This window comes from Hippichthys cyanospilos, chromosome 8 (genome assembly GCF_059441005.1).
Source record: "Hippichthys cyanospilos isolate Australia breed blue-spotted pipefish chromosome 8, RoL_Hcya_1.0, whole genome shotgun sequence".
In the NCBI taxonomy this organism is placed as follows: domain Eukaryota; kingdom Metazoa; phylum Chordata; class Actinopteri; order Syngnathiformes; family Syngnathidae; genus Hippichthys; species Hippichthys cyanospilos.
This window is the reverse complement of record NC_142376.1, coordinates 16,074,872-16,099,580: the sequence shown is the minus strand read 5'-3', so window position 1 is coordinate 16,099,580 and position 24,709 is coordinate 16,074,872. Positions and strand designations below refer to the sequence as shown.

Genomic DNA, 24,709 nt, shown 5'->3' with positions numbered 1-24,709 from the left:
CTGGCAACTGTCGGCGTGGCGTGGTTGCTAAGGCCATGTGGGAAGGAGGGGAGGAGATGCTGCTCTGATTTCCAGCTGAATTGAGGCAGTCAGTAGGGAGAAGCCCCCACCTCCCCACTTCCAGTCCACACACAGGACTCTATTGAACAATAGTGCAGCGCCAATGGGCCCGAGGCTGCTCGGTCACACAAGCTCTTGTTCAGGGTCACCACTGTGCTGTCCGTCAGTCCTCTATGGTAAATTAACTTTGAGCAAAGAGTATGTTTAGGACATATGATTTTGTGGGCATCTCTGGCATGGCCTACGCTGATATGAGATGCAATTCTGGCAGCCTGCCATGTAGGAAGACTGAAAAGACAAGTAGGGAGAAGAGGGCAGTGTGGCAGAGGAGTGACACAAGCGGTGCTGATCACAGATTGTGCAGTCAAAACACGACTAGAACAGCCAGACCTGGTGGGAAATATTTGCCAGCTGTGACATGCTAATGTCAAAACTGAAGCTGCCACATGAATGGGTAGTTACAGTTGAATAATGGGCTGTGATTAGTTTATACGAGCACAGAGCAGGTGGTAACATTGACCAGAAATGTAACACATGTATATTAACATGCTAGCACTGCAAGAGAATTGGAAAAAAAAAGCTCACTCCGATAAAAAGAACAGGTTTTTATTAATAGTTTTGTAATACCATATATAATGCAATTGCATATCTTTGGCGAAAATAAATCTTATAAACATTTTAGCAACAGAGGTTAGCGTACAAAAACCAAATACGTGTCGGTCTGAAAGCCGTGGCAGACACAAAAATGATACTGGGCTGGCAGGGTTTTTTTTAACGTTTCTTTTTTTAACCAATGCAACTTAATCATACCCATACAAGCTGAAACATAATTAAAAAAACCCACATGACCGATATTCAATAAAAACTGACAAGCAACAGAGCAACCAGTGTCATGTGTGGTGTTGGTCTTATGGCAGCTTGACATGTTCGTGTTGTTTTACAAAGAACAACAAAAGCTTCCTTTGACAAGTGCTACAGAGAGATTGAGCAAAAAAAAAAAAAAAATCCCTCTTAATCAGGGTGAGGATTCATTTTGCATTCACAGACCAATTCCACTTTTATAATGAAGAAAATGTTTCATATCCTAGATCACAAAACATGACCCTTTTATGAGAATTTGGGCTGGCCATAATAGCTCTTTGGACTGGATTCCCACTCCTGCTCAAAACGAACTGAGGGTTTGCAACTACATAAGCAGTCTAGAGACTGCATGGGTCAATCAGCTCCAATGTCCAGTGGCAATCACAATAATTCACAATTCTTGGAAGCATGACAGGTGATAGGCAGTAGTTTTCTGTAATTAGCTCAAGTTAAAGGAAAAAAAAACAAAACAACATACACATGACGACAAAATGTAAAATGATTAAATCAGAAATTGTACATTACAAGGAGGAAATGGGACATTTTGCGCCACCCAAGTCATACATAGATTTTGGCAGCATATGGGTTCTGTATGAATATTGATCAACATTATCTATCGAGGCTAACAAAAAGCAAAGAAAATCTGGCAGTCATACTTAAATTTCAAAAATAAAACACCCGCTTAAAGGACAATTGGCAAAAATAATACAACACAACAAAAGGGGAAAAAATAGGGTGTGCTGCTGCGAAATCAAGGCTAGACAAAATACTTCAAGTGAAAAAAGAAATTAAATGTGCTATCGTCATTCCTTTCAGATGACCAGTGTTTGAAAGTGTTTCCACCTGATAAATTAAAATCATAAATAAGGTTGAACAATTAATTTGTTCGTCTTTCACAGCAAAATAAGACCAGTGTATGCAATAATTATTGTACGCCCGCAGCCTAACTATGAAACGGCCAAAATAAACCAAAGGATTGGTTGCGGCACTACACCGCTGAGAATCCGCTCGCACTTTCTGTTAACAGGGTTCAGAAAACCTTGACATCAAGACATGTTTATCTATAATGTGGCAACAGGTTGACATCAGTGGCACATTAAAATGTATGGCACTGACAATGCTTGCAGCTATCAACAGCATACAGTATTGTGGCACTTTCTTTAAATCATGAGATGCTATTGTGAATGTCTGTTTTTTTCATATAGTGAAGTACTTTGGATTTTATAACCCAAATGTGAAATGTGGCTTTAACCTCTAACAGTGAGCTGAATGTAATCTGGAGACAGTAAACACCACATTTAACAGCTTGAGGGGGTTTTTCTACTTCCTTATTTTGTTTTAAGAAGGAAGAGCAGCGAGAGGAACACAAGTGGCCGACCGGAAGCGGAGGCCAATCATGAGAGCAGCCCACATCTTTATAAGGATTCCAGTTATGTGCAACCGTGTCTGCATTGTCACAATAATCATGCTTTAACAGGTTCTACTGAAACTATCTCCCAAAATCAAATGTGCTGTTCACCAGACTTTGATGAGTAATAAACTGCAAAAATGGTGAAAGAACAAGTGTTTTTACCACCTTGCCTACAAGGGTTCATACACAATAAGATAAGCAGCATGGCTACTGTACCTTTTATCCCTGTATGAGACCCTCGTCGCAACTTCAGTTTGGACTGAGGCAAACACTCACTTAACCCCCCCCCCCCCCCCCCCCCCAAAAAAAAAAAAAAAAAAAAAACAAAGCAAAAAATAAAAGCTACAGAGAAACACCCATGCACACAGTGAAGAGGCAGATGTTCTTTTGACCCACCCATCTGTGCCATAAGTGTAAAACACAGTGGCAGCTGAATTTGTTTGACAGACCAAAACACTGAGCAAAGGGGAAGTGGCAAAATTTGCAAGTAATTTTTTTGGCAGTGGCAGAGACAGAGTAAATACTATCCCCACATTTCGCTAATCCTTATGTTGATGGCATGAAAACACAAAAACACCATTTCATTCATCTGCTTAATTGCAGTTGAACTAGCATCGCTGGGTCGGGAAAAGTCACAATATTAAATGGCGTGAAAAAGTTAAGGTTGTGGATTCATTATTGCATCTCTCTCACAAAAGGTGTAGAGCACACGTTTTAAAACCGTGCCGCATTTTTTGATGTTGTTTTTAGCACAAAAGAGGGAAAACTTGTAACACCAGGAGGTTAGAGTTTGTCTGTTACAAACATGCACTCGTTTGCTTCATACACATATTCACTTGGAAGAGGATACAAGTTTGAGAAGGAAGCATGCAACGCCTTGAGTTAGAAAAACCTTTCCAATTGGAAAATCTTGAGTCTCCATCGTCCATTTCGATAGAAGCAGGCGGGTCATTTTGGATCCAGTTCTCCATAGCCCAGACACCCCCCCATATTCTGTGACCACCCCCGAGTTGCAAAAGTCTCTTTATGGCTTTGCGCTCCTGTGTGAACAATACTATTGCCATTTGATTCATTGGACAGATATATCCCAAACAAACAAGGAAAGAGAGGCTCAAAAGGGTGACTATACGAGATGAGATAAGGAGGAGGAGGCACACCGGGACACACGACTGGGGGAGGTCAAAGGTGAGGGTTCACAGGGTCCAGAGCCTGATGATGGGGTATCTTTATTTCCTGTTTAGTTTTGTGCTCTTGACATTGCGTTTGGAGCCCTCAATGCAGCTGCGTATACCGGCAAGGTGCAGCAAGGAACCAGCGGCCTCTTTAAGCTCCTCATCCAGCTCTGGCCTGACTTCACGCTCACGACGCGGCCTTTTGCCGACAGGCCACTTCAGGGCTGGCGGATGGCGCCGTGTTTGGTTGGCGCCTCTCTCATCCCAGAGGTCGGAGTCCTCGTCGCTGTGGAAGCCCTCGCTGCCAGCGCGGCGGGACTGCCTGCGCTCACAGCCTCCTTCATCTAAGGAGGACAGGGAGGATGAGGAAGACCGGGAGGAGCAGCGCTGCAGGGCGACACTGCTGTAGTTGTGGTCCTGCTTTGGATCGCTGCTCACCAGGACTGAGTCGGGTCTGGAGAGGTCTAGCGGACTGTCAGAATTGCCTGTCCAGAGCAGATGTAGCAAAGAGAGATGAGTATCACGCCATGTGAAAAACAGCAATTTCCAGGGTTGCTTTAAGCTTAATGAATTATCAATTCTAATAAGGATTGTGCATTTAAGTGGAGTTGTTTGATCAACTATAGGCAAGACATTGCTGTTTGCGATGTGAATTTTGGATTTAATGCCACATGGAATCGCTAAACTGTGAATCGTGTGCCCGTCGACGGTCCCAAATGTTTATTGTACAAACGTTCATTTGTGTTCAAGAGTGCATGGGTTCAACAGACATAATCCGTGACCCGTGTGAAAACAATCACCGTGGTTTAGACTGCTAATGTTTCGTAGATTGCTCGGTGGAAAAAAATGTGTGCCCAAGGCTGCGTTTTCAGTTAATATCACACGTTCACTGTTGGAGGAGGAGCAAGAAAGTGGGAGTAGTCATGTCAAGTGCGGCAACAACAAAACGTAAGATGCCATCAAGGTCCTACTTTAAGACAACTTCATAATAAAAACACCAATATTACATGAATGTCAAAGCAAAAGTCTTATAAGGCGTTTATTTTGAGTTTTTTTCTGGCATACTGTTTGTGTTCTCATTTACTTGGCATGTTGTTGCGACTGTATCCCACAATATTGGCATGACATTACTTAGCAACCAACATCATCAAACCTTCTTAATCATATTTAATCTATTACTGTAATTAAGGAAGCAAAGAAACCAATCATCAGTTATGATTACATTGTATGGCACAAGTCTACGGTAGCTGCTTAAGTGAGGACGAAACGTATGGCACATTCAAATGCGTTTGAAGTTTTCAAACTCACATAGAAAAAAGTGCTGTACACACATTTTCTCATAGAAAAAAATAACTGTAATATTAATAATAATAATATCGGAAATTTTCTGACCATAATCAGTTTCTGCGTAAATATCAAAAAGTTACAACCTTGAAGTCTGGTGCAGCCTAGACGTGACAAAAATATATATTCTGTTTGAGGTTTATAAGCAGTTGCAGTGGTCATGATAATAATAATAACATTAATAATAGTTAATGATGTAATATTATTTGTTTAATTCAAACTGTGTTACAAGTTGTTTGGATTAACCTCCCAAAATTAGATCCACAAAATTTTAATATTGCCCTCAAATTAAGTCAATCACTCACAAAACTGCTCTGCATATAAAAAGGAAATAATGAATTTTGAGCTTTGACTATAGAGAACGATAACGATCCATGAATAAATTACTTCATTGTTTTAAACAGCTTTGCCCAAAATTTCATAAAATCCAGGTTAATTTGTTGTAATTGACTAGTTAGCAATAGACTAGTTAGTTTAGACAAGGCCTAAATCCACTACATTGCAAATGCCTAACACAAATCATTTTAATAACATTGATAATAATAAAGATGCTTTTTTCAATAATCTATTATTAGCCACGTGCAAAATGTCCTCCGGTCGAAAGACTCAAAGATATACATGATTCCATTTGGAACACAGATGAGGAAGGTGTCCAAATGAATCAGCAGACAAACAAACAAACAAACAAAAAAAAAAAACACTTAGGCAATGAGATGGATGGTATGTGAGGAGGGTGAACAAATGGTGTTGTATTTTCTTACATGGGTCAACGTGGTGCCCTGGGGCAGAGTTTAAGAGCATCATGGCAGTGGCAGCATCAATATCAGACTCTGGAAGAGGAGAGAACATGCATGATGGTCAGTCCTAAGGTATGAGGGGCATGGGAGCAGAGCGTTTCTGTCCCTTTAAATATGCTCAAGCCCTATTTTCACTAAGTAATTGATCTGTACGGTACCATTTTTTAGTGTACCAAGACCGTGCCGTCAGTTGCTGCTCATACCGACAGCTAACTAAATGAACAAAGGAAAAGATAAACCTCTGATGTCCTCAAAAGTTAATTTTCGCGTGACTTGTCCTTGATCAATTTACAGGTTCCTTTGTAAATTGTAATCCCACTAATATGGCTGAGGCAGCAATCGCCATTCCACCAAGGTTTAATAGTTCCTAAAATTACTGTGGGGCAAGATGAGCTCAAAGTGTACCACTTGACACTGAGTGACCCAAAAATGCCGATGGAATGGTTTTGACAAAACGAAACAAAAATCATCAAAACAAAGCAGAGAATAAATTCATGACACTGATAGGGAGAATGCATCCTATTTCAAACCTGACAAAGTGTCTAAAAGCCTCATGGCTCACTTCTGGGGCTCTAAATTATTAATGATTACAGCAAGATTGAGTGCTCCACACTCAGCACCAGCGGAACCTCTGCCTGTTGTCAAGGTTACAAACCTAAGAGGCAGAAAGAGTGGGGAGCTATAGCTGAGGCATCGAATGGACCACATGAGGCATCACTGACTTGAAAGTAATAAATCAAACTAAGAATTGCAGTGGTAAGGGGGGGGGATGCTGGATGTTTTGTGACTGAAATGCACAAAAGCACCACAACAGCAATACAGTCACAAGCACACTAAAACGAAGGCACAAAGCTGTAAAGCATGTGAGTATACAAAGACCGGGAGCTCTGCCTCACCTTTAAATGAGCAACCTTGCAGAAAGAGATGGCGTGGGGATGAGGAGGCACTGCAAGAGATTAAAAAAAGAAAAAAAGAAAACATCAAGCATCATACTTGAATTTGAAAAGCCTGTTTCAAGAACTGCACACTACTAGCACCTATCAAAATGACACCATAAAAAGCATCTTTGATTTCAAAGAACTAAAGCCATTTAACTCAAATTAATGGTCTGATGCTGGCATGAGAACAATTTCCTGCATCGTCACATCCTGTCACAATTTATTGTGCTGAATGAAGAAGGGTCACCTGGGCGGGGAGGCGGGTGGTGTACAGAAGGCATGTGCGGCGGGAAAGTGCTGCTTCTTCAGGGCTTGAATCAGGTTGGGGCGGTATTCTGGGTCCACGCACCAGAGAGAACCTTTTCCATTGGCCTGGAATGATAGTAAAACATGATGAGGCAATGAAGAATCTGTTCTTTTTTTTTTTTTTTTTTTTTGCTTTGTTTTACACTGCTGTCTGCACCCAAATGAGTCTAATGAGAATCAGTTTTCAGTTGTGCAAACTTACTTTGAGATCCTACATAAAATATTTAACCTGTGAGATTTTCAAAGTGTTAAAACTGTTGTGCATGCCATGGTGTACACAACATATGACAGAAAATACGAGAAATGTTTTCATTCATCGGCTGCAACAATTTCAAGTCACAATAACAACCTTCTATCAACACAGACTTCCTTGTTTATCTGCCTTTTGACGGTCCAATCTATGAGTCATATTGAATGGTAATAATTGAATGCCAAATGTCCTATTATTGCAGCATGATCCGCATTCATCATTACTCCTTAAAAAAAACAAAAATAAAAAACACAATGATTGCCTCATTTACACAGCATTTATCCACGTGAGGCCCATCTATTTAGCAAAACTTCCTCCACATGCTGCACACTGCTCCAATGCAAGTGTAAGAATGTGTCTGTTATTGATGTGTGCGGGAGTGTGTTAACTGTCACATTATCTGATGGCGGTGCATTGTTGCCCAGTCTGAGGGAGCAAATGAAGGAGGGTGGAGAATAACCTTGACTCACATTACCAGCCCGTCCCTGATGCAGGAAGAAGGAAATGTCTCCATAGCAACGGAAACCACCAGCCAGTGTCATGTGAAACTGGCGCTGGTCTGTCAGCAGACGAAGTGCTCACACTGTGCACCTGCATGCTGAGTGACTTGCGCTATTCCATGTTGCTACTCGCGGAGTGCTAACCTCCCCCTATCCCCTACTGTGGTGGAAATATATCAAGTCTGAGCCAGGCACAGTCCTGGCACCTTGGGCTCTACCGATCACAAGCCAGAACTCATACAGAAGCTCAATATGGTAAACAATTCTATCCCTACATGGAACTCCAGTCAAAAAAAGTTTGTGTCACAATTTCAAATTGGAGCAACACTGGATATGAACAAATATTCTACTTGTGAGCATGAACTTTGAATGTTCAGCAATTATAATTAGTGTTACGGTATATTGGAAAGATTACATCGAAGGACAACAGCGCATAAGACACATTTTTTAAGAGGGGTTTTTTTGGGGGGGAGGGGCTAATGCTGAAAGTAGGCGAAAATGTTCAGATTTTACACTGCAGCCCACATTGATAGATACATTTAGGAATTGTTCAGCACTCATCTGCTTCAAACTGAAACTGTTTCAATTCAAAATGGCTAAATTACTGAGTTGCCGTTTGAAAGATCCGAATCTAATAAACAACCGACTTCAACCAGGCTTTCTTATCCATCACAGGCAACCATACAGTAGGATAAATTGTTTTATAATATATGACCCATCAATTTTAGTGCTGAAAGCACATACTGTAGAGTTGTTCAAGCAGGCGAAGACTAAATAACTTGTTTGTATTTTGTAGAGTGCCTTAAGCTTTCACTCAAATTTCTAGCGTAGGTCCTACTTAGTTACATGATTTAAAGTAGTAACCTTTGTAGGCATAGCAGTAATGTAATTCCAATCATTTCAACAGGGTCATTGGGTAAATTATTAATGTAAATGATATCCTTAATTGGTGGGGGGATAAACATATAAACGAACTAATGATATAGTTTTGAAGAGCTTTTAACAAACTGTTTTTATAATTAACATTTAGAAAAAAATATGTAAGGAAATTTCAAGTATTTTTAAATACATTGATAAAATAGTTTTTCCAACCTTCACCAACTCAAATTCTGATTCTAACGTTGCATTCCTTATGCATACAAAGTTCACCTTACTGTCTTTGATTGCATTACCTTTGTAACTCTGACGTGGATGGAATTCCAGTCTTATCGCAGTAGAAGATACTATACCGCCATTGGCCATGTGGCAGACCTACGCATGAGCCACATTTTTTTAAAGGATTCGCTGTATACATTATTTTGGTGACTAAAATTTCAAAAACATAATATAACACAAGCATAGTACGATGAGATAAAATTGGAGTGTACTCATTTGCAAGTGTGTAGAATGCAAAGCAGCTTAATGACATACCTTTCCTAAACTCCTTTCGACCTTGCGGAAGCATTTATTCAGGGAGAGATTGTGACGCACTGAATTCTTCCATCCAGTGGGAGCATTGGAAAAATAAGGGAAGTGCTCAAGAATCCAGCCATAGATTTCTTTGACAGGTAATGATTTGCTAGGAGACTGCTCAATGGCCATGTAGATGAGGAGCGAAAAAGAAAAAGGGGGCTTGGACTTCAACGAGTCCCGCTCTCTCCCCCTACTGTGACTCGAGGATGTGGATGAGGATGAAGTTCCCTGGTTGGATCCGTAGTCTCCTTCGATGTCAAAGAGGGGGCTGCCACTGGGTTGTGCTTCCGGACCTCCCAATGTGAAGTTCTGAAGCAGGTTTTCATGGAGCCAGTTGAGGTTGGTGAGTTCTTCATCTTCAGTAGCTCCAGTTCGATCAACGCTGGTCGCAAGGGGACTGGAAGCGCACTCCGCCTCTGGCAGTGTTCCAACTCCACAAACACCTCGGAGCCATGTCCGCTCTTCTTGCATACCCGGAATTTCCGTCTTCTTGTCTGGTGACATCCCAATAATTGGACCCATTAAATCAAAGAGGTCTGGAGAAAAAGGGAAAAATCACATGAAATAGTTTGGACATGATCAGTCAGAAATATAGCTTTTAAAATTGTCAATAAGTCAACACCGTTTGCAACAACCTGGAATACTGGGCAAATGGAGGTCTTTCTGTTGTTTTCAGAATTGTTCCTTAAAGCCACGCATACTGTGGTCTTACTTTTGTGTCTCAAGCCTTTGCCCCTCTACTCCATGCTTGGCTACAACTGAGAGTCTCTTAGCTCTCCACCTCTTGACTTTAGCCAAGGACTTTCAACGAGATCCTCTCAAGCAAGTGAGCGGACTTAAGGCTCCACTCATTGACGCCCACCTCATTTCAGGCAAGACCACGGCCGCTCGTTATGTGTAAATGAGCATGAAACCCGCCGATGACTGTTGGAATCAAATGACTGTCTCAACCTAACGGCGTAAGGCTCTTTACGGGCTGTTCCACATTATGCAAGAATCAAGCCCTAATTTGTCACTTGAAAGATGATGAAAGAGTATGGTCCTTGAAGTCCTCTGTTCTTTTACAACTACAATAGAGGATATTTCACAAGTTAATCTAATTACCATAGGTTTACCAAATTAAGTGAGATGATGGTACGTGCTCATGGGCAACTAGAGGTTTTTTGGACTCAGTTCAAAATTACAGTCAAAATTAGAGCTGTGAGTAAAAAAATAAAATAAAAAAAATAAAGGGGTCTCAGAGGCCTTGCCTCATTGGTGTACTGGCATGTTGAGTTAATGGCAAATAGGATATTGTATTATTTTAATGAAGTACATCAGATTTGAAACCACTTTGATAATAAAAGACATTTTTGAAAAGTCCAAAATTGGCCAAAAATGGCAACATTTCTAAGGAAATTTAAAATAGCCGTAAAGTTCCTTTCTGTTTAGTTTTAAGTAGGGCTACAGTGTCTTCTGTAGGTCTTGGGCAGTTAGATATGCCTCCAAATTTTCAGAGATATATATAGTGAAATATACAATCAGGCTGGTTCATTCAACGTCCGAGGTTCACGCTAAAGAGATTTTTTTTTTTTTTTAACAATAATAAATTGCTAAATATTGTAAATAAGAATGCACTTTCTACACCATAAAGTGCTGAAAGCGCATTACAAAGGCTCAAATCCATAAATTCACACACATATTCATAGACCGATGGAGGCTGCTGCCATGAATGGCACTACCTGTCCCACTTGGAGCAAATTTGGGTTTGGCGTCTTGCTTAAGAGCACTTCAACATGGTCCGGGATAGAAGCCACAACCTACCGGTTGCGAGACAAGAACTCAAGTGCTGACGGATGCCACACAAATAATAGTGATTTTGCAGGTGTGATGTGTGTGCAATTCATGTATTTTCACATATATTTGATAGCATCAAATTCTGTAATTTTTTTCTTGGCAAACAACACGTCGCCACAGCAACAATCATCGATGAATTAAAATGCATTGCTTTTACTACTCATCTTGAACACTTCAAAATGAAGCACAATTTCAGGACAATGCCTTATCAAAATTAAACACACCCAAGACATTTTTTCATTCAAGAGCTTGACCAGTGTATTATAGTATGTGTAACCCTCAAAATAGCTGAGAAGGAAGCAGTAATTTTAATTCCTTTTCATAAACAGCAGCAAAAAAATAAATTAGATTAGTTGTAATAAATTGCCGAAAGGGACCGGTAGGATGAGGCTGACTGTGAATTTTGGCCTGCCCTGAACATTTCTTTAAGTCCCTTATATTAATATGAATACCTACTGTACATTTAAATGCATTCCCTTCAACAAATACAAGTAAGTGCATTGTAAACTGGTGAGGCAAAGTGTACAAAGAGATTACTCTTTGGCTCAGCTCACAACAAGCTTTAAGTCTTGGGTGTCACCATGACAACCATGCCGTCCTCTCAATTAAGAGTAGAAATCTTACAAGGGAGAGTAGGAAAATGAGTGACCCAAGTTGGCTGTTTTCACCATAATACATGCATAGCGGTAGTTGAAATGCTACAAGCACCTGAGTGTGGAGACCAGAAGCCTCTGAGTGTGGCGATATGTGATGCACTGAATGTGGACCAATGTAGCCATGTAAAAGGACATAATCTGTCAGATTCACATATCTTTTTCATTTATGTGACAAGATGGGAATTAGGTCAGACTAAAGAGCGTTTGCCCAGAGAACAGGACGGGAGAGGGCGCATATGCACGCACATGTGAACATACACACCGACACACAAATCAGTCTGTCAAAGTCAGCCAGTGAGAACGAAGGAGAGGGGGCATTAGTGCATTTACTAAATTACCACTTAACCCTCAATGGGGGTGTAGGAATGTACAGCAGATGATCCCAATTGTCTTTTGTTTTTGTTTTTAAGTTGAGTTGTGGGTTATTCCTGCTTTGAGTACTTAGTGATTTTGATACCTCAGCCAAGTAGGTTATAGTTTCACCAGCATTAGATTCATCGATTGAATCTGTGCAAATAGCCGTTTACAGTTGGTGAAGCATCAACCTGTATTATTTATAAAGATGGATAAGTACACCTTCAAGGATGCTGCCATTTAGCTTTGATAAGATGGATGGAAGAATCCATGACTTGATGACCTCATCATTTGTTGTTGTACTTTTTTAGTTACATTGAACTAAAAAGAATATAAAATATAATAAAAATCCATTTGAACAAATTTGTCCAATGTCTTTATGAATTATTGTACAATATTGAAATCACATCTAATCTAGTAGGTAGGATCTTATTACCGTATGATTTGTTCACTAGCACCTAGATAAAATTTGGGATCGGGATAGGGATAAAAGATAACCACGACATTTATCAAACTTGAATAACAAGTATGTATACAACACAGTGTGTCTGTGGGCCATGAGAATTGTCCAAGCCTGTGAGAAAATCTCAACTCTGGAGACCAAATAAGAAAACAAAGGTACATTCACATGAGAGGTGCTACTCTGAATTATTTCTCAAACATAGGGGGTACCAAGCATAAAGGGTATGAAGTAAATAGCATTCACTCTTCTAAACCATTCTGAGTGAAAGCAGCAGAGTTTCTAGGTTACATATTCACTTGTATTCATGTATACACATTCACTTACATATTCACTGACTACTAAACTAATGAGGTTGAGTCCAAAGGACATATGTGGAATAGACACAAAAATTAAAGGAATTGGACCCACAAATTAAATATGATGAGATAATCAACAACGGTACCCTGATTGAGACTTCTCTTTCCAGTCTAATCATGTCATGATTGTGTTTTCCAAAACATTCCAATGACAGACATTAAAGTGACAGTCAAGCACATAGCACAGGTCTGGCATGAAAATTGTGACTGCCTTCCGTTCCCATTTGTTTTTACTGGAGCCTAAAGTCATTTTCTTCATCTTAAAATTACGGCATAGACAACAAGACTGTGGACAAATGTTCCCATTCTGTTTCTTGGGGAGGAAATGAATACTGACTTAACAGTCAGCACACTGATTAAACCTAAAGCACAAGAGGGCACCAACCACTTTCCATCTTCGTCCTGGCCTCCCAGCTGAACCCCTGGTAGCAGTGAATGGCTGTTCCCTCCAAAAGGACTGCCATTAGAAGATGAACTGAAGCAAGCTAAATTTAATAGCAGAAAATGTCTACATCCAGCCAAAAGGCGGGAAATGTTTTAGCACTATAGCAGCTAGCTGATCAATTACCAGTGATTTTTTTCATAACTGTGCTCCAAAGGTAAGAATTCAATGAGTAATGGTCTATGAGTGGAGCCAATGAGATGGACCTGCCTGTTGACTCCAGCTCACCGTTGAAAATACACCAAAGCCAGAATGGCTCTAACCCGATGGCTCATCTGCAAGTTAAAATAGTCCTGCACGCCATGAGCCGCATCATATTCATGTGCAAACAGGCAGGGACAAACAGCAGGTGCCGAGGCAATTTCCCCCCCTCCCCTTTCAAACCGCTCTTTTATCCCGTTAAGCACTTAGCCTATTCAAAAATGACACAAAGACACAGATAGCTTTAAGTGGTAGATCGAGCCATTGATGTGTCACATAGGTACAGCAGAATGTAAACGAGAGCGCAGGGCCGCGTCGGCGATGATCTCAGGCATTGGATCTGACTTTCAGTAATCAGTTGCCACGGCAGCGTGCGTGGCGAGTGAAGCAGTTGCGCTCCTGTCTGTGCATGAAGAGAGAGCTGATGCGGGGAGATCAATATAGGCGGAAACTGCTGAGGCCAGCAGTCTCGCGCTGTTCTCCACAAAACCTGTCTGACAAAGAGGAGCGGGAAAGGCCGCAGTCAACCTGGATGATATGACGTTATCACTAAGTTCCAGTGAGTGCTTACTTAACTTAAAGTTGCTGTTTATATAGAACATAGGATTTTAGAGAAACACATAATTTCAGAACCGATCTTTTCATTTTTACACTATTGAACCGCACCCTGCTCACAGCCATTAACTGAACCAGTTGACACAAACCAGTTACACCTCTTGGTACACAAAGGTGTGTCGAAAAACCCCAATGGCTGTTATTTGAAACCCGGCATGTGATGTTTCTGACTACGATGTAAATTAAAACCTGAATAAAAGACAAAAGCAATAAGTGAAATGGTATAACTGTTAACACTATTCAATTAAGAAACAATCTACTAACTTAATTAAAACAATCTACTCAGTGAGAGCGTTTAGAGTGAATGAAAAAGCTTTCAAAAAAAGTATTCCTCCCTTCGTGTTTCTAATCTCTCAGTATTCACATCACAGTTACAGACGACCAGGAGGGAAGGAAACACCTCCTGCCTGTTGAGGAAGTCCACTTTCAAAGAGCACTCACAGTTGGGCCAGCCCTACATCACAGAGTGAACAAGCGCAACAAGAGGCCAAACGTTTGCACAGTGGTAGCAAACACCAAAGCCTGTAAATGACGCACAGGCAAATAAAATAACGCCGAAAAAGATTTGAGTTGGGTACAGACATTGACTTCATAGTTTCAGACTGCTTTTTGCCTCTAATCAGAGGTTAGTTTTCCAAAGTACGGACCTGCCTCCCAGCAAACAAACTGAAACCTTATCTTGAGGGTCATGTGCCTGCCATGTCAAACCCCTCCTCCCACCACAACCTCGTATACTTCCAAATACCACAAACGGCAAGCATTGCCATACTATTTTCTTTTGGGATGTTGTCAGTAAAGGTGCATACCATTCAACAAATGTTAGGTTTTAACACGTTTGTAGTCTACTTGTTTGCATTATGGCTACAACTACCGATTATTTACCGATATCAGTAATTTTTCAACTATTTGGCCGAATAATCAATTAATTGGATTAGAAAAATATTTGGCATGCATTTATTTCAAAGTCATTATTTCAAACGGACAATAAATAGTTATGATTCGGATTGATAACAGTTGCTAAGTAATGGTGAGAAGTAAGAAAATAGCAAAATATGTTTATTGCTGTTTTCCAAAGTAAAAGCATGTTATTTTACTTTGATCTAGAATTAGGCAAATCACTCTGCTATAGAAATCTCATTGTTGCTGTCAAGAGGCTGAAATACTGAACATTTAGACAATTTAAATAAAAAGTATCAAAATGATTAATCAATTATCAAAAATAATTACTCACAAATTTTATGATCAATTAATTGTTGATTAATCGTTGCAACTGTAATTAGCATGTTTTGGTTTAGAGAATGAGCATGAAGGTTACTAAGTGTAGATCACAACACATTAATAATGCACTGTAAAATGTACTACAGACAAAACTTTTTTTTTTTCAATTTCACTTAAATGTCAAATGGAATTTTTTGCTTGTGTTGTGAAAATAATAACTTAATACCGCAGTAAAGTGCACCATTTTTTCTTGAGCTGGATTTATCATTGTAGGAATTTTTTAAAAATTGACTTTTAAATCTGATTAATGTGTACCATATACAACTGGGGGCACCAAATCCAGTCCTCTGGGGCACATCTACAACATGTTTTTGGTGTAACGCTGCACCGGTACACCTGATATAATGATCAGGATCTCAGGCTTTTGCAGAGCTTCCTGATGGGCTGATCATATGAATAAGGTGTGTTGGGGGTTTGATATATCCAAAACAAGCTTGATATGTGCACTCAAATATCGGAGTTGGTGACCTCTTATTTAAAGCATTTGTATTTTAAATATTTACTCTCTCTTTTTTTTTTTTTTTTTATTATTGACGGCTCTTCATGTATACAGTTCCATTACTCGTTTCGATAACACCCAGTTCATCTCCAGAAGTCCTCAAAAAGAGTACTTTGCACAAAAGCTCCCCAAGACCTACCTGGGTATAGTCATAGCACTGTCAATTAAACAAACCTGTTAATTATGCCAACGGTGATGAGACAAAGACCATTGTGTTTTTCTCCTTCTCTACTACTCAATCAAAAAAACAGTCACATCACTGCTGTCAGTGAGGCGTGTCCTAATCAGCAGTCTTGCGTTCGCCAGTCAGAAAGGAGTGGGAGCAGAGGAGGAGGTGCTCCTGACAATCAAGTTATATGTGCATAACTAATGCAAGAACTCTGGTAAACTATAAATTGAAAAGCTTTAGTAAAATATTCTTCTCTATGGTGAATTTTTGTTTCCAATGCCAAAGACTATATAGTTAAAAGGTTGAATTTCACATTACAGAACTCATCAACACTGAAATTTAAAGCGACTCTGCCGCCTTGGGTCTATGATCAGTTCTTTGGTTTTGTATTGACAATAAATCTCTTAAATCTCAAAATCAGTTCGGACACACCACGGTTAAAAAAAATAGTTCCTTTTACAGTGAACGATAACTTGCGCAATTGTCTGACTTCAGAAACGGAGGTACAACTGGTTGAGTTTAGCGTTTAACATGAAGCTTAAATCATGACATCAGAATTGTGGTTTTCCAGTGAGTCTTGATTGCAAAGGTGTTAAAAACCTGGTAAGCTTTCAAATTCAGAGCAACCACTATACTTTTTTCACAGACCAGGCCATGATGCTTTATGAGACACTAAATAAATAAGTAAATAGGAGGGACATACAAAATGAGCATGCCGTTAAGTGTATGAAATGTTAAATTATTTTCCTTATACACTTTTTAAATCTAGAAGGATTTCCTCCAATACAATTTGAAGTGGTCAAATCTTTCTCGCAAATTACATTGTATTCAGAAAAACAGCTTGGCAGTTCATTAGATGACTTGTATGTACAACACTACAGACTGGGCTAACTAAACTGAATGAAAAGTATTTGTTTTGTAACAAATCTAAAACTCCAGTCAGTCACACGCCTAAAAAGCACATGGTAGATTTTCGAGGACGCAACCTTACATTTACTTTGGGTCAGAGTACACAATACTATGTGATAAGACTGATTACATGGCCACACCACAAGTTATAACTGTAGTTTCTAAACCACATTAGCTTCAATAGGAACAACAAATAGTTTCAGTTTAGAGTTTGTTATTTTACTAATTGCTATACTGTATTTGATACATTGAGCATGGTATATTAATTGTGCCAAATGCAAGACGATATCAATAGTAGTATCTACATTTTGAAAATGGGAGTCTTAGCTGGTCACATTTCTTCACTGTTAGCAGACATCCTCAGAGGTGCACATTTGCAGCACTAATGGACTAAAATGGAGTAACTGCTAGGAAGAATGATACCAATAAGTATTCAAAGTTGTAGTAATGAAGTGTGGTTTTCACAAAAGGTTACAGTGGAGATATGTTTGTTACAGCTGAATTGAACACAGTGTTCTGTTAGAAATATGTCCCCAACAATGGGTGCTCTGTAATACCGCAGTCTCAACACAAATACAAAACGTGACTGACTATAATCCAATTCAATTCTGCTCAAAATCAGTACGGTCTGGACTTTTCCCTAATCTAATGAACTGTATTCAGCAAATGGACCCTTACCACCCCCCCCCTCAACTTAGGCTATGAGGTTAGCAAAAGGTTTCAAAGAGATCCTCCATTTTACAGATTTAAAAATAATCTAAAAAAAAAATCTTTGAATCAGCCAGGACATCATGACAATTTTCCAACTTTTTTTTCATCTTAAAAACCATAACATTGCAATTATGTGATTTGTCAGCACTCAGCACAGACTAAAATAGACAGAACATTGTTCAATGAATTGGCCAATAAAGGGCAGCTACCATATCAAGAGTATGCCAATCAAAATGATGGTTATGTACTGCTGACAGATGCTTCAAATATTTAAGGAAATTACAGAATCATTATGTATGATTTAATTCAATACATATGATTTCATTCAACACTAATTGCCAATAAAGCAAATCATAGAATGCTCGATATCGACACTAAAAAATTGCGCATAAATTGCGCTACCTCCCGAGGTCATAAAGAGCCAATCATAGCACTCAGTAATAGTGACACGCCAGCACTCTTTCATTCAAATGGTTTGGTTACATCAGCAGCTTACTTACATATCACAGAGCATGAAATTGATGACATACTCAGATATTATTTTAAATTGTGACCAATATCCCAGAGTGTAAACTGTTCTATAAAATTAACAAACAACAACATTGAAACCCCTACTTTGTCATGTCAGTCATCACTTTGAACAATCGAAAGGATTTTCATCGTGCAGTCACACACATTACTTTTTATTCATTTGAGGAGATTAATTAGTTTTGTCACTGCTAATAATACATATATTATTTGTTCCATAATGAACCAATAAGAAATAACGATTGCGATGAAAAAAAACAAAAAACAAATGGATTTAAAAAAAATCTGTTTCTAAGAAAACACTGTCCAATATGAATTGCACTGAATAATCCATTCAGTTTTTCATTCTTTAAAAGCAGATGTTTATTATTTCATCAAATCTCATTTTACATTTGGATACCCATTGGCAAAGCATACATCAAATCCTAGTAATTTAAATGTTGATGAATTTATCATGGGGAAATGATTGGAGAGCATCTATGTACTTTCAATGTCAAACAACTAAAAATTTTGTGTAGGTTTTTATTTGTGTTTCCATTTAAGATTTAAACTCAAAGCAACCATTCAGCTCCTGTGGGTTCTCCTTAAAGAATGCCTTCACAGATATTAATGCCATTTAGCATCAGCAAAAACAAACTTGCGGAGTCCTATTTATAGTAACGAATGTCAGTAAAGTTAGCAGGCTCTTGGTTATTCTGGGGGGGTGGGGGGGGGGGGGGGGGGGGCAAGAGTCGTAACCCTGCAAAGGCCTCGTGTAATACATGCAAGGACTACAAACAACAAAGAACACAACGGATGGTTGTGGCCATAGAAACCCTGGCTGTAAAGTAATGGCAGATTGATAACATCAGCTTTTTGTAAACATCTACCTTTACCACTCTTTGTCTGACATTCAATTTAATTCAAGTTCTTTAATATCATTAAGGCGTAAGTAAGTCAGGTTTTTTTCTCCAAACACAGAAAAATCCGTACTGTTGAAGGGAAATGTATGATGACTCCTGCTAGTTTAGTAAATAAATGACAGAAGAAGAAATGTGTACCGTTTCATCAGTATTGTATTTGTACTGAACTGGCTATTTTGCAACTGCAACAATTAATGGCATTTTCAAAAACAGCAGTATCTTTCAAGTGCCCAATGTTGTCAATCTTGGCTCGTGTTCTGCATCAATTGTAACCATACAGTTGTGGTCCTACCGGAATTCACCGTTTGATATTTTGTTCACGTATACATTAGACTGAAATAAGGTATCACTACTGTTAACTCGAAACGCTGTGAGTTTAAAGTTTAGTTGCGAAAATTAACAGCTAGCAAGGAAAGCCAAAAACGGTTGATAAACTTGGAGATGGATGAATCACCGCCGCATGCAGTCACACAACGAGGAATATGAAGTTACGTACAGTGACGTGTACGATTGCACAATACTTCCCGACAAACTGGACTCGTTACCGAGCAACTTGACACCGCTTACCACCTTTTCGGTGAGCTTTACCAGTAGCGAATGCGTTAAGTTCCATTCGTTAGCTCACCCAGTACAGCAGACAAGAAGCGAAGTAGCCTTAGCAGACGCTCGGTAGGTCAGTGAGGGTAAATCCAACGCTAGCGTTAGCATTGTACAACTTTAAGCAGTCAGTCGATTTTACGTCGATAAACGAAACAGCGAAGAATAAACAGTGGCATGTGTTTAGAATAAAATGCCGGACACTTGAATACTTGATCTTAGAAACAAGAGAGGAAGTAACGTTAGCTAGCTGCCACATGCTGTCGCGCATTATGCCATGCTGGCCGCTCTGAGCAAAGTCACTTGACCACGTTTACTTTCAGCCTGTTCCCTAACACGCGCCTCGCAAACATAAGCCAAACACACACGCACTTAAAATAACAACGAAAATGGGAAAGGAGGGTGTAATACTCACAATCATGTACGGCGTGTCTCGGGGCGGTGTGTTTAAAGACACGACAGGACGCGGTTTATTCGGAGGTCTGCCACGCACAATGTCAGAGATCAGATCAGCAGCTGCTTCCTCCATGCACGCAGCGCGCGGATCACACAGCGCGCAGCAACGCTACCAAACCCCTAGCCGTCGTCATGGCAACACAGCCACTCCAGCCAATCACAGCCCCTCCCCTCCTATCTCCCCTGGCAACTGCCGCAGCGAAGGGGCTCCACCAGCGCGCACGCTATCCTATTTTACATCACCAAATGGGCTTTCACTTTTTGGGGGGCATCTCCTTCTACCATAGCAAAATAAATTGAAACATAGAGGTATAATTATTCCTTCAATAATGCACTGTCGACAGTGACGTAGACGCCGGAAGGATAGTTAGAGGACGTTTAAACGGAATGTTGTTTGGGCTATACACAAACACCTCCGGGCGGGGAGAGGATGTGTCACCACACCCACCATCGTGGACCCTAAACAGGGCCCCACCTAAAATAAACCGTGATACAGTTCTCAGGAGCTGACCAGACTAGCCAACACGCTTACTATACTGCTCACATGCTGCGTGATACTAAAACAAAAATCTGTCAAGGTTCATCTCATAATTTTTTTAGCGATATAACTGACACTGTACTGTATAATACAATGATTCTGAATTGGCTATACAGGATCAGGATTCTGTAACTAATTACAGAACTTTTAATTTTAAAAAGACGATAACCAATCCAAATCGATCCGATCAGATGGACCAATACATCGACAAAAAATATGTTAATGAAAGTCAAATCCCATTATTCGCATTATTGGGACTGACACAGACGAACAACCATTCAGACTCACAAAAACACCTAAGGGCAATTTGCAGCATCTAATTCACTTACTTTGCTTGTTCTTGGTAATGTGCGAGGAAACCGGAGTACCCAGGGAAAACCCAATGAGACACATGTGGGTCTTTGGGTTTTCTCCGGGTACTCCTGGGAGAAACACACACTCCACACATGGACTTCCACAGTTTCTCTGGGTTCTTGGAAATATACTTTAAACTTGGCTTATATGTGACAATTCCTACGCAACTGAAGCTTATTATGTTCAATAAAAAAGGTTTGTACAATCAAAGTATGCCTTATGGTGGCACTTAAAAAGCTCCCAAGTTACAAAGTTCGACAGGTTGCACTCATTCAGACAGTTAACTAGATATGACATTTGTATTTTTCTTACTTCACACAACATGCATCGCAACAATCTATACATCAAATTATTGACATTTTAGCCCAAAAGTGTCAGAAAAGGGCATCCTTTTTTTTCTTTTTTAAATGTCTACTTAGATATCTGTGGAACGCAGCTTGGCTATCTGTGGAGTGCAGCTTTACTGGCTAAAAGTTACTTCACACCAAACTGTAACTTTCACATACTGGTGATACAGTGTGCAACCTTTTTCCTTTTTCATAAGCATACCATAGTATCTCTCTATGGTCGGATCTAATAGGTTCCCTGTGTGCCTTTATTGTGCATGAGCCCACATACCAGTCATGCAGTCATGGAGTATGCACTGTCTGTCGTTGATGCACACGTTTCTTTGGCCTTGTTTTAACTTGCCAAACAGGTTTCTCTGTGTTTGTTGTATGCTACAGCAAATAATTGACTTGAAATATTTGTTTTCATCACCGGGTATCAGACCTGTCAGTGAAGTAATTTTTAATGGCTGGCGATTTGAAACAGGTACATATCGCATATAGAAATAGTTAAGGGTGAGCTAAGCGTTTTTATTGTCATGTTATAACCATTCATGTTTTTAAGGCCTATGCTGACATCATTTCCTTGCGCAACAAAGCTATTCTTAGGGACAGCAAGCTGCGTAGACTGTGTCCCATTTTCCCTCCCAGCGTCACTGTCAGGGATGAAGTTGCAAAGCTAGTGAGGGAGACAGAGGAATAGCATTAATCACCAGGGAAACTGTTGATAGAGGATGCCTTGAAAAGACAGAACCATTAGCTGATGTGCCTAAAATGGTGCTAATCTGATTGTTAAACGGTTAGGCTAAAACAACATGCCCCATTACCTACCATCAGAAATGTTAAGCATAACGGTAGTGGAGCACATATCCTGGGTTGTATAACATATGCAGCACTCTGGGTCCTACAGTTAAAAAAAAAACAAACAAATTAAAAAAAAAAAAAAAAACTCTTTATAACAGAGGAGTTTAGCCGAGAGCCAAATTAAGTCAAGTGAAAATGTGTGAGGCCACTTCCGTTATCTTTTGCTATATATTTTCACAATGCTCATTTCTCGTCACCAAGTCGTAGTTTACATGGTCCGTCTGGTAGCCCTTCCAGAATTGAATTCCTTGTTGTTTCATGGTTTAGTGAAATGATAATGAATAATAATTGGCATAAATACCATTCAATAATTGGAGTTCATTGTCCGACCCCCTAACCTCCTTGGTCGGCAAAGTTGGGGGGAACAAGTTTATGCCTTGTTCGTCCCTGGCCACCAGGCCATGCAATTGACATGAATCTCGTGGTTTGTTCAAGGAGACAGAGCATATTTTTGAACACACTTCAGGTGAGATGTATACAGTAAAAGCTTTTTTGTACATGTGCATTATCTAATGTGGTTAAGCCTCTCCAGGCAGGCGTTGCAAATTTGCAACAATAATATGAGAGTTCCCTAGGTATTCCACATTAATATTGATTGAGGCAAGTTTGAAAAAAAAAAACAAAAAACTTATTTTGAGCCTGAAAGGGTTAACTGTGCTTGTCAGGCCACAAATGATTAATTTTAGGCCAGAGGCTACGGCCCAGCAGAAATTTGAACACAGTCCACATTACGCCCTCGTGCCAGACTTTGCTCATGTCCACTTTTATGTGAAACATCTTAAAAGTTTTCTGTTAAGCTCAAAGTGGTTGAACACAATTAAGAGTAACCATATCTTTCATATAAAAGGGAGTGGGGTGAAGCAGTGCAGGATTACAGACTTTGAGAGGAGTTCATATGAGGCAGTAAAAGTGAGGGGATGAACAATGAGGAATGGAATCTACCCTATCCTGTAGAGTAGTGACTGAGCATGAATGAGGGCGCGGTGTGCTTTGCAAGCCGGCCTATGGTGGCAGAGTGGTCAGGAGCCCCGCTGCTTTAATGGTCCATAAATCTGTGTGGGCTGGCTGCTCTGATGCTGCCCCAGTGAGACCCTCTCAGGCGGAAAATGAATCAGACCATTTTTACGGAGCGCCAAGTGTTGAGCCTCTTGCCCTCTCTTACTGCCAGCGAGGCGATAAGAGGCGCTGCACACACGCGCTACTCAATTTCAGCAGGTCTGGAGCTCATAAACCTGTCTACCAGTGACAAACCTTGTTTGTATACTGCACTATATTCCCTCTGTCCTCTTGCCTTTGTTGCACGGTCTCTATTTTCTTTTTTTTTCCTTCTCCTTTCAGGAAGCTTTGGGATGGGAACACTGCAGTTGACACTTGGTGCCCAGTCCGCCTAATCTCATTTGCTAAAGACTCCTGCCCCAACATGAAGGTGCAAGCGAGGGTAGAAGGCTATTACAGCTATTACAAAATATTTAAATAACTGAATACAATTCAAGGAACACCCATTGGCAAACTTGTACCCTCAATGACCCTGTTGAGGGTGGAGGACTGGTCCACTGTTCAACAGCCAGGACAGAAAGGACCCTGCTCCTCATGAATCTTGGATTCAACATCCCGATGGACCCTCCTCCCCAGAATGTCTGGCTTGAACTTACAAGGGAAGCTCAAGTATGTGATACTCCTTGAGATGGAACGTAGTCTGGTATAAACAACAAAGTTTGTGATCGTATGGCCTTAGACTACGGCCACCAGATTTTCATAAGTTAAAACCTGAACAATACAATTTAGTTGAAAATCAAGACCAGAAACAATTTATAACTGATCGTCAACGATGACTATTGGTTGTGTTAGTAATTTAGCTAATATGATCTGGGTTGACAGTTCAACAGCGCTTAATTCAATGCACTCCCCCATATCTAACCTTTGTTGCTTGGTTTTTGGTCCTTGCATATAATTACCCCCCCAAAAATTGTATCAACTGCAACTTGAGTTGTCATACAGATTTTCTGACTATGTTGTGTCAAATAAATTGTAAAATGTTACCCCTGGAAAGTGTTAACATACTACAGTTGTCATTGCTGTTTGATGTATTGAATGGGTATTTTTTTTAAATATTTGAGATGTCCTCTGTGAGTGGTCATTAAAAACACAAGTATGAACACGATAACTTTTTTTCCCTAAAACCTTGTTTATAAACCTGAAAATCAAACAATCGAACAAATGTGTTATTGTTCAGACTGTATGTTGCAAAGGTGGAAGCATGCTTGCCAGAAATGCTTAGTTCACTTACGGCTTGACTACGTTTAGCATGAATCTTAAACACAGAAGCAGGACCTAGTTTGTTTGCCAGTACATATATTGCAAACGTGAACACAAACGTGAAAATGAAAGTAAATGGGAAGGAATTCAATCACTGAATTCCTATCTAATCGGTTTATCATATTAATCACTTATCACGATCACACTTATCACAACTGTGTGACACACACACACACATCTGCTGACCGGACAAAAAAAAAAAAAAAAAGAATGCCGGGATGGAATTGCCGTAAAAGTAGGAAAAAAAC

General features: G+C 39.9%; 1 protein-coding gene across 3 annotated transcripts; it reads right to left on the bottom strand.

Moving 5' to 3' along the window:
* Positions 1-2,680: 2,680 nt before the first annotated feature.
* foxn2a (forkhead box N2a) lies at positions 2,681-20,145 on the bottom strand. Of its 3 annotated transcripts, none has more exons than XM_088420658.1 (6): positions 20,023-20,145; positions 9,050-9,627; positions 6,831-6,955; positions 6,542-6,591; positions 5,610-5,678; positions 2,681-3,989 (listed from the first exon to the last, which is right to left on the bottom strand). In XM_088420658.1, exons 2-6 carry the CDS (start codon positions 9,611-9,613, stop codon positions 3,559-3,561), a joined length of 1,239 nt encoding a protein of 412 aa, XP_088276784.1. In that variant the 5' UTR covers positions 9,614-9,627; positions 20,023-20,145; the 3' UTR covers positions 2,681-3,558. The 3 variants fall into 3 exon arrangements, with proteins under 3 accessions (XP_088276784.1, XP_088276785.1, XP_088276786.1); XM_088420659.1 differs by lacking the exon at positions 20,023-20,145 and adding an exon at positions 19,636-19,959; XM_088420660.1 differs by lacking the exon at positions 5,610-5,678.
* Between the last annotated feature and the right edge of the window lie 4,564 nt (positions 20,146-24,709).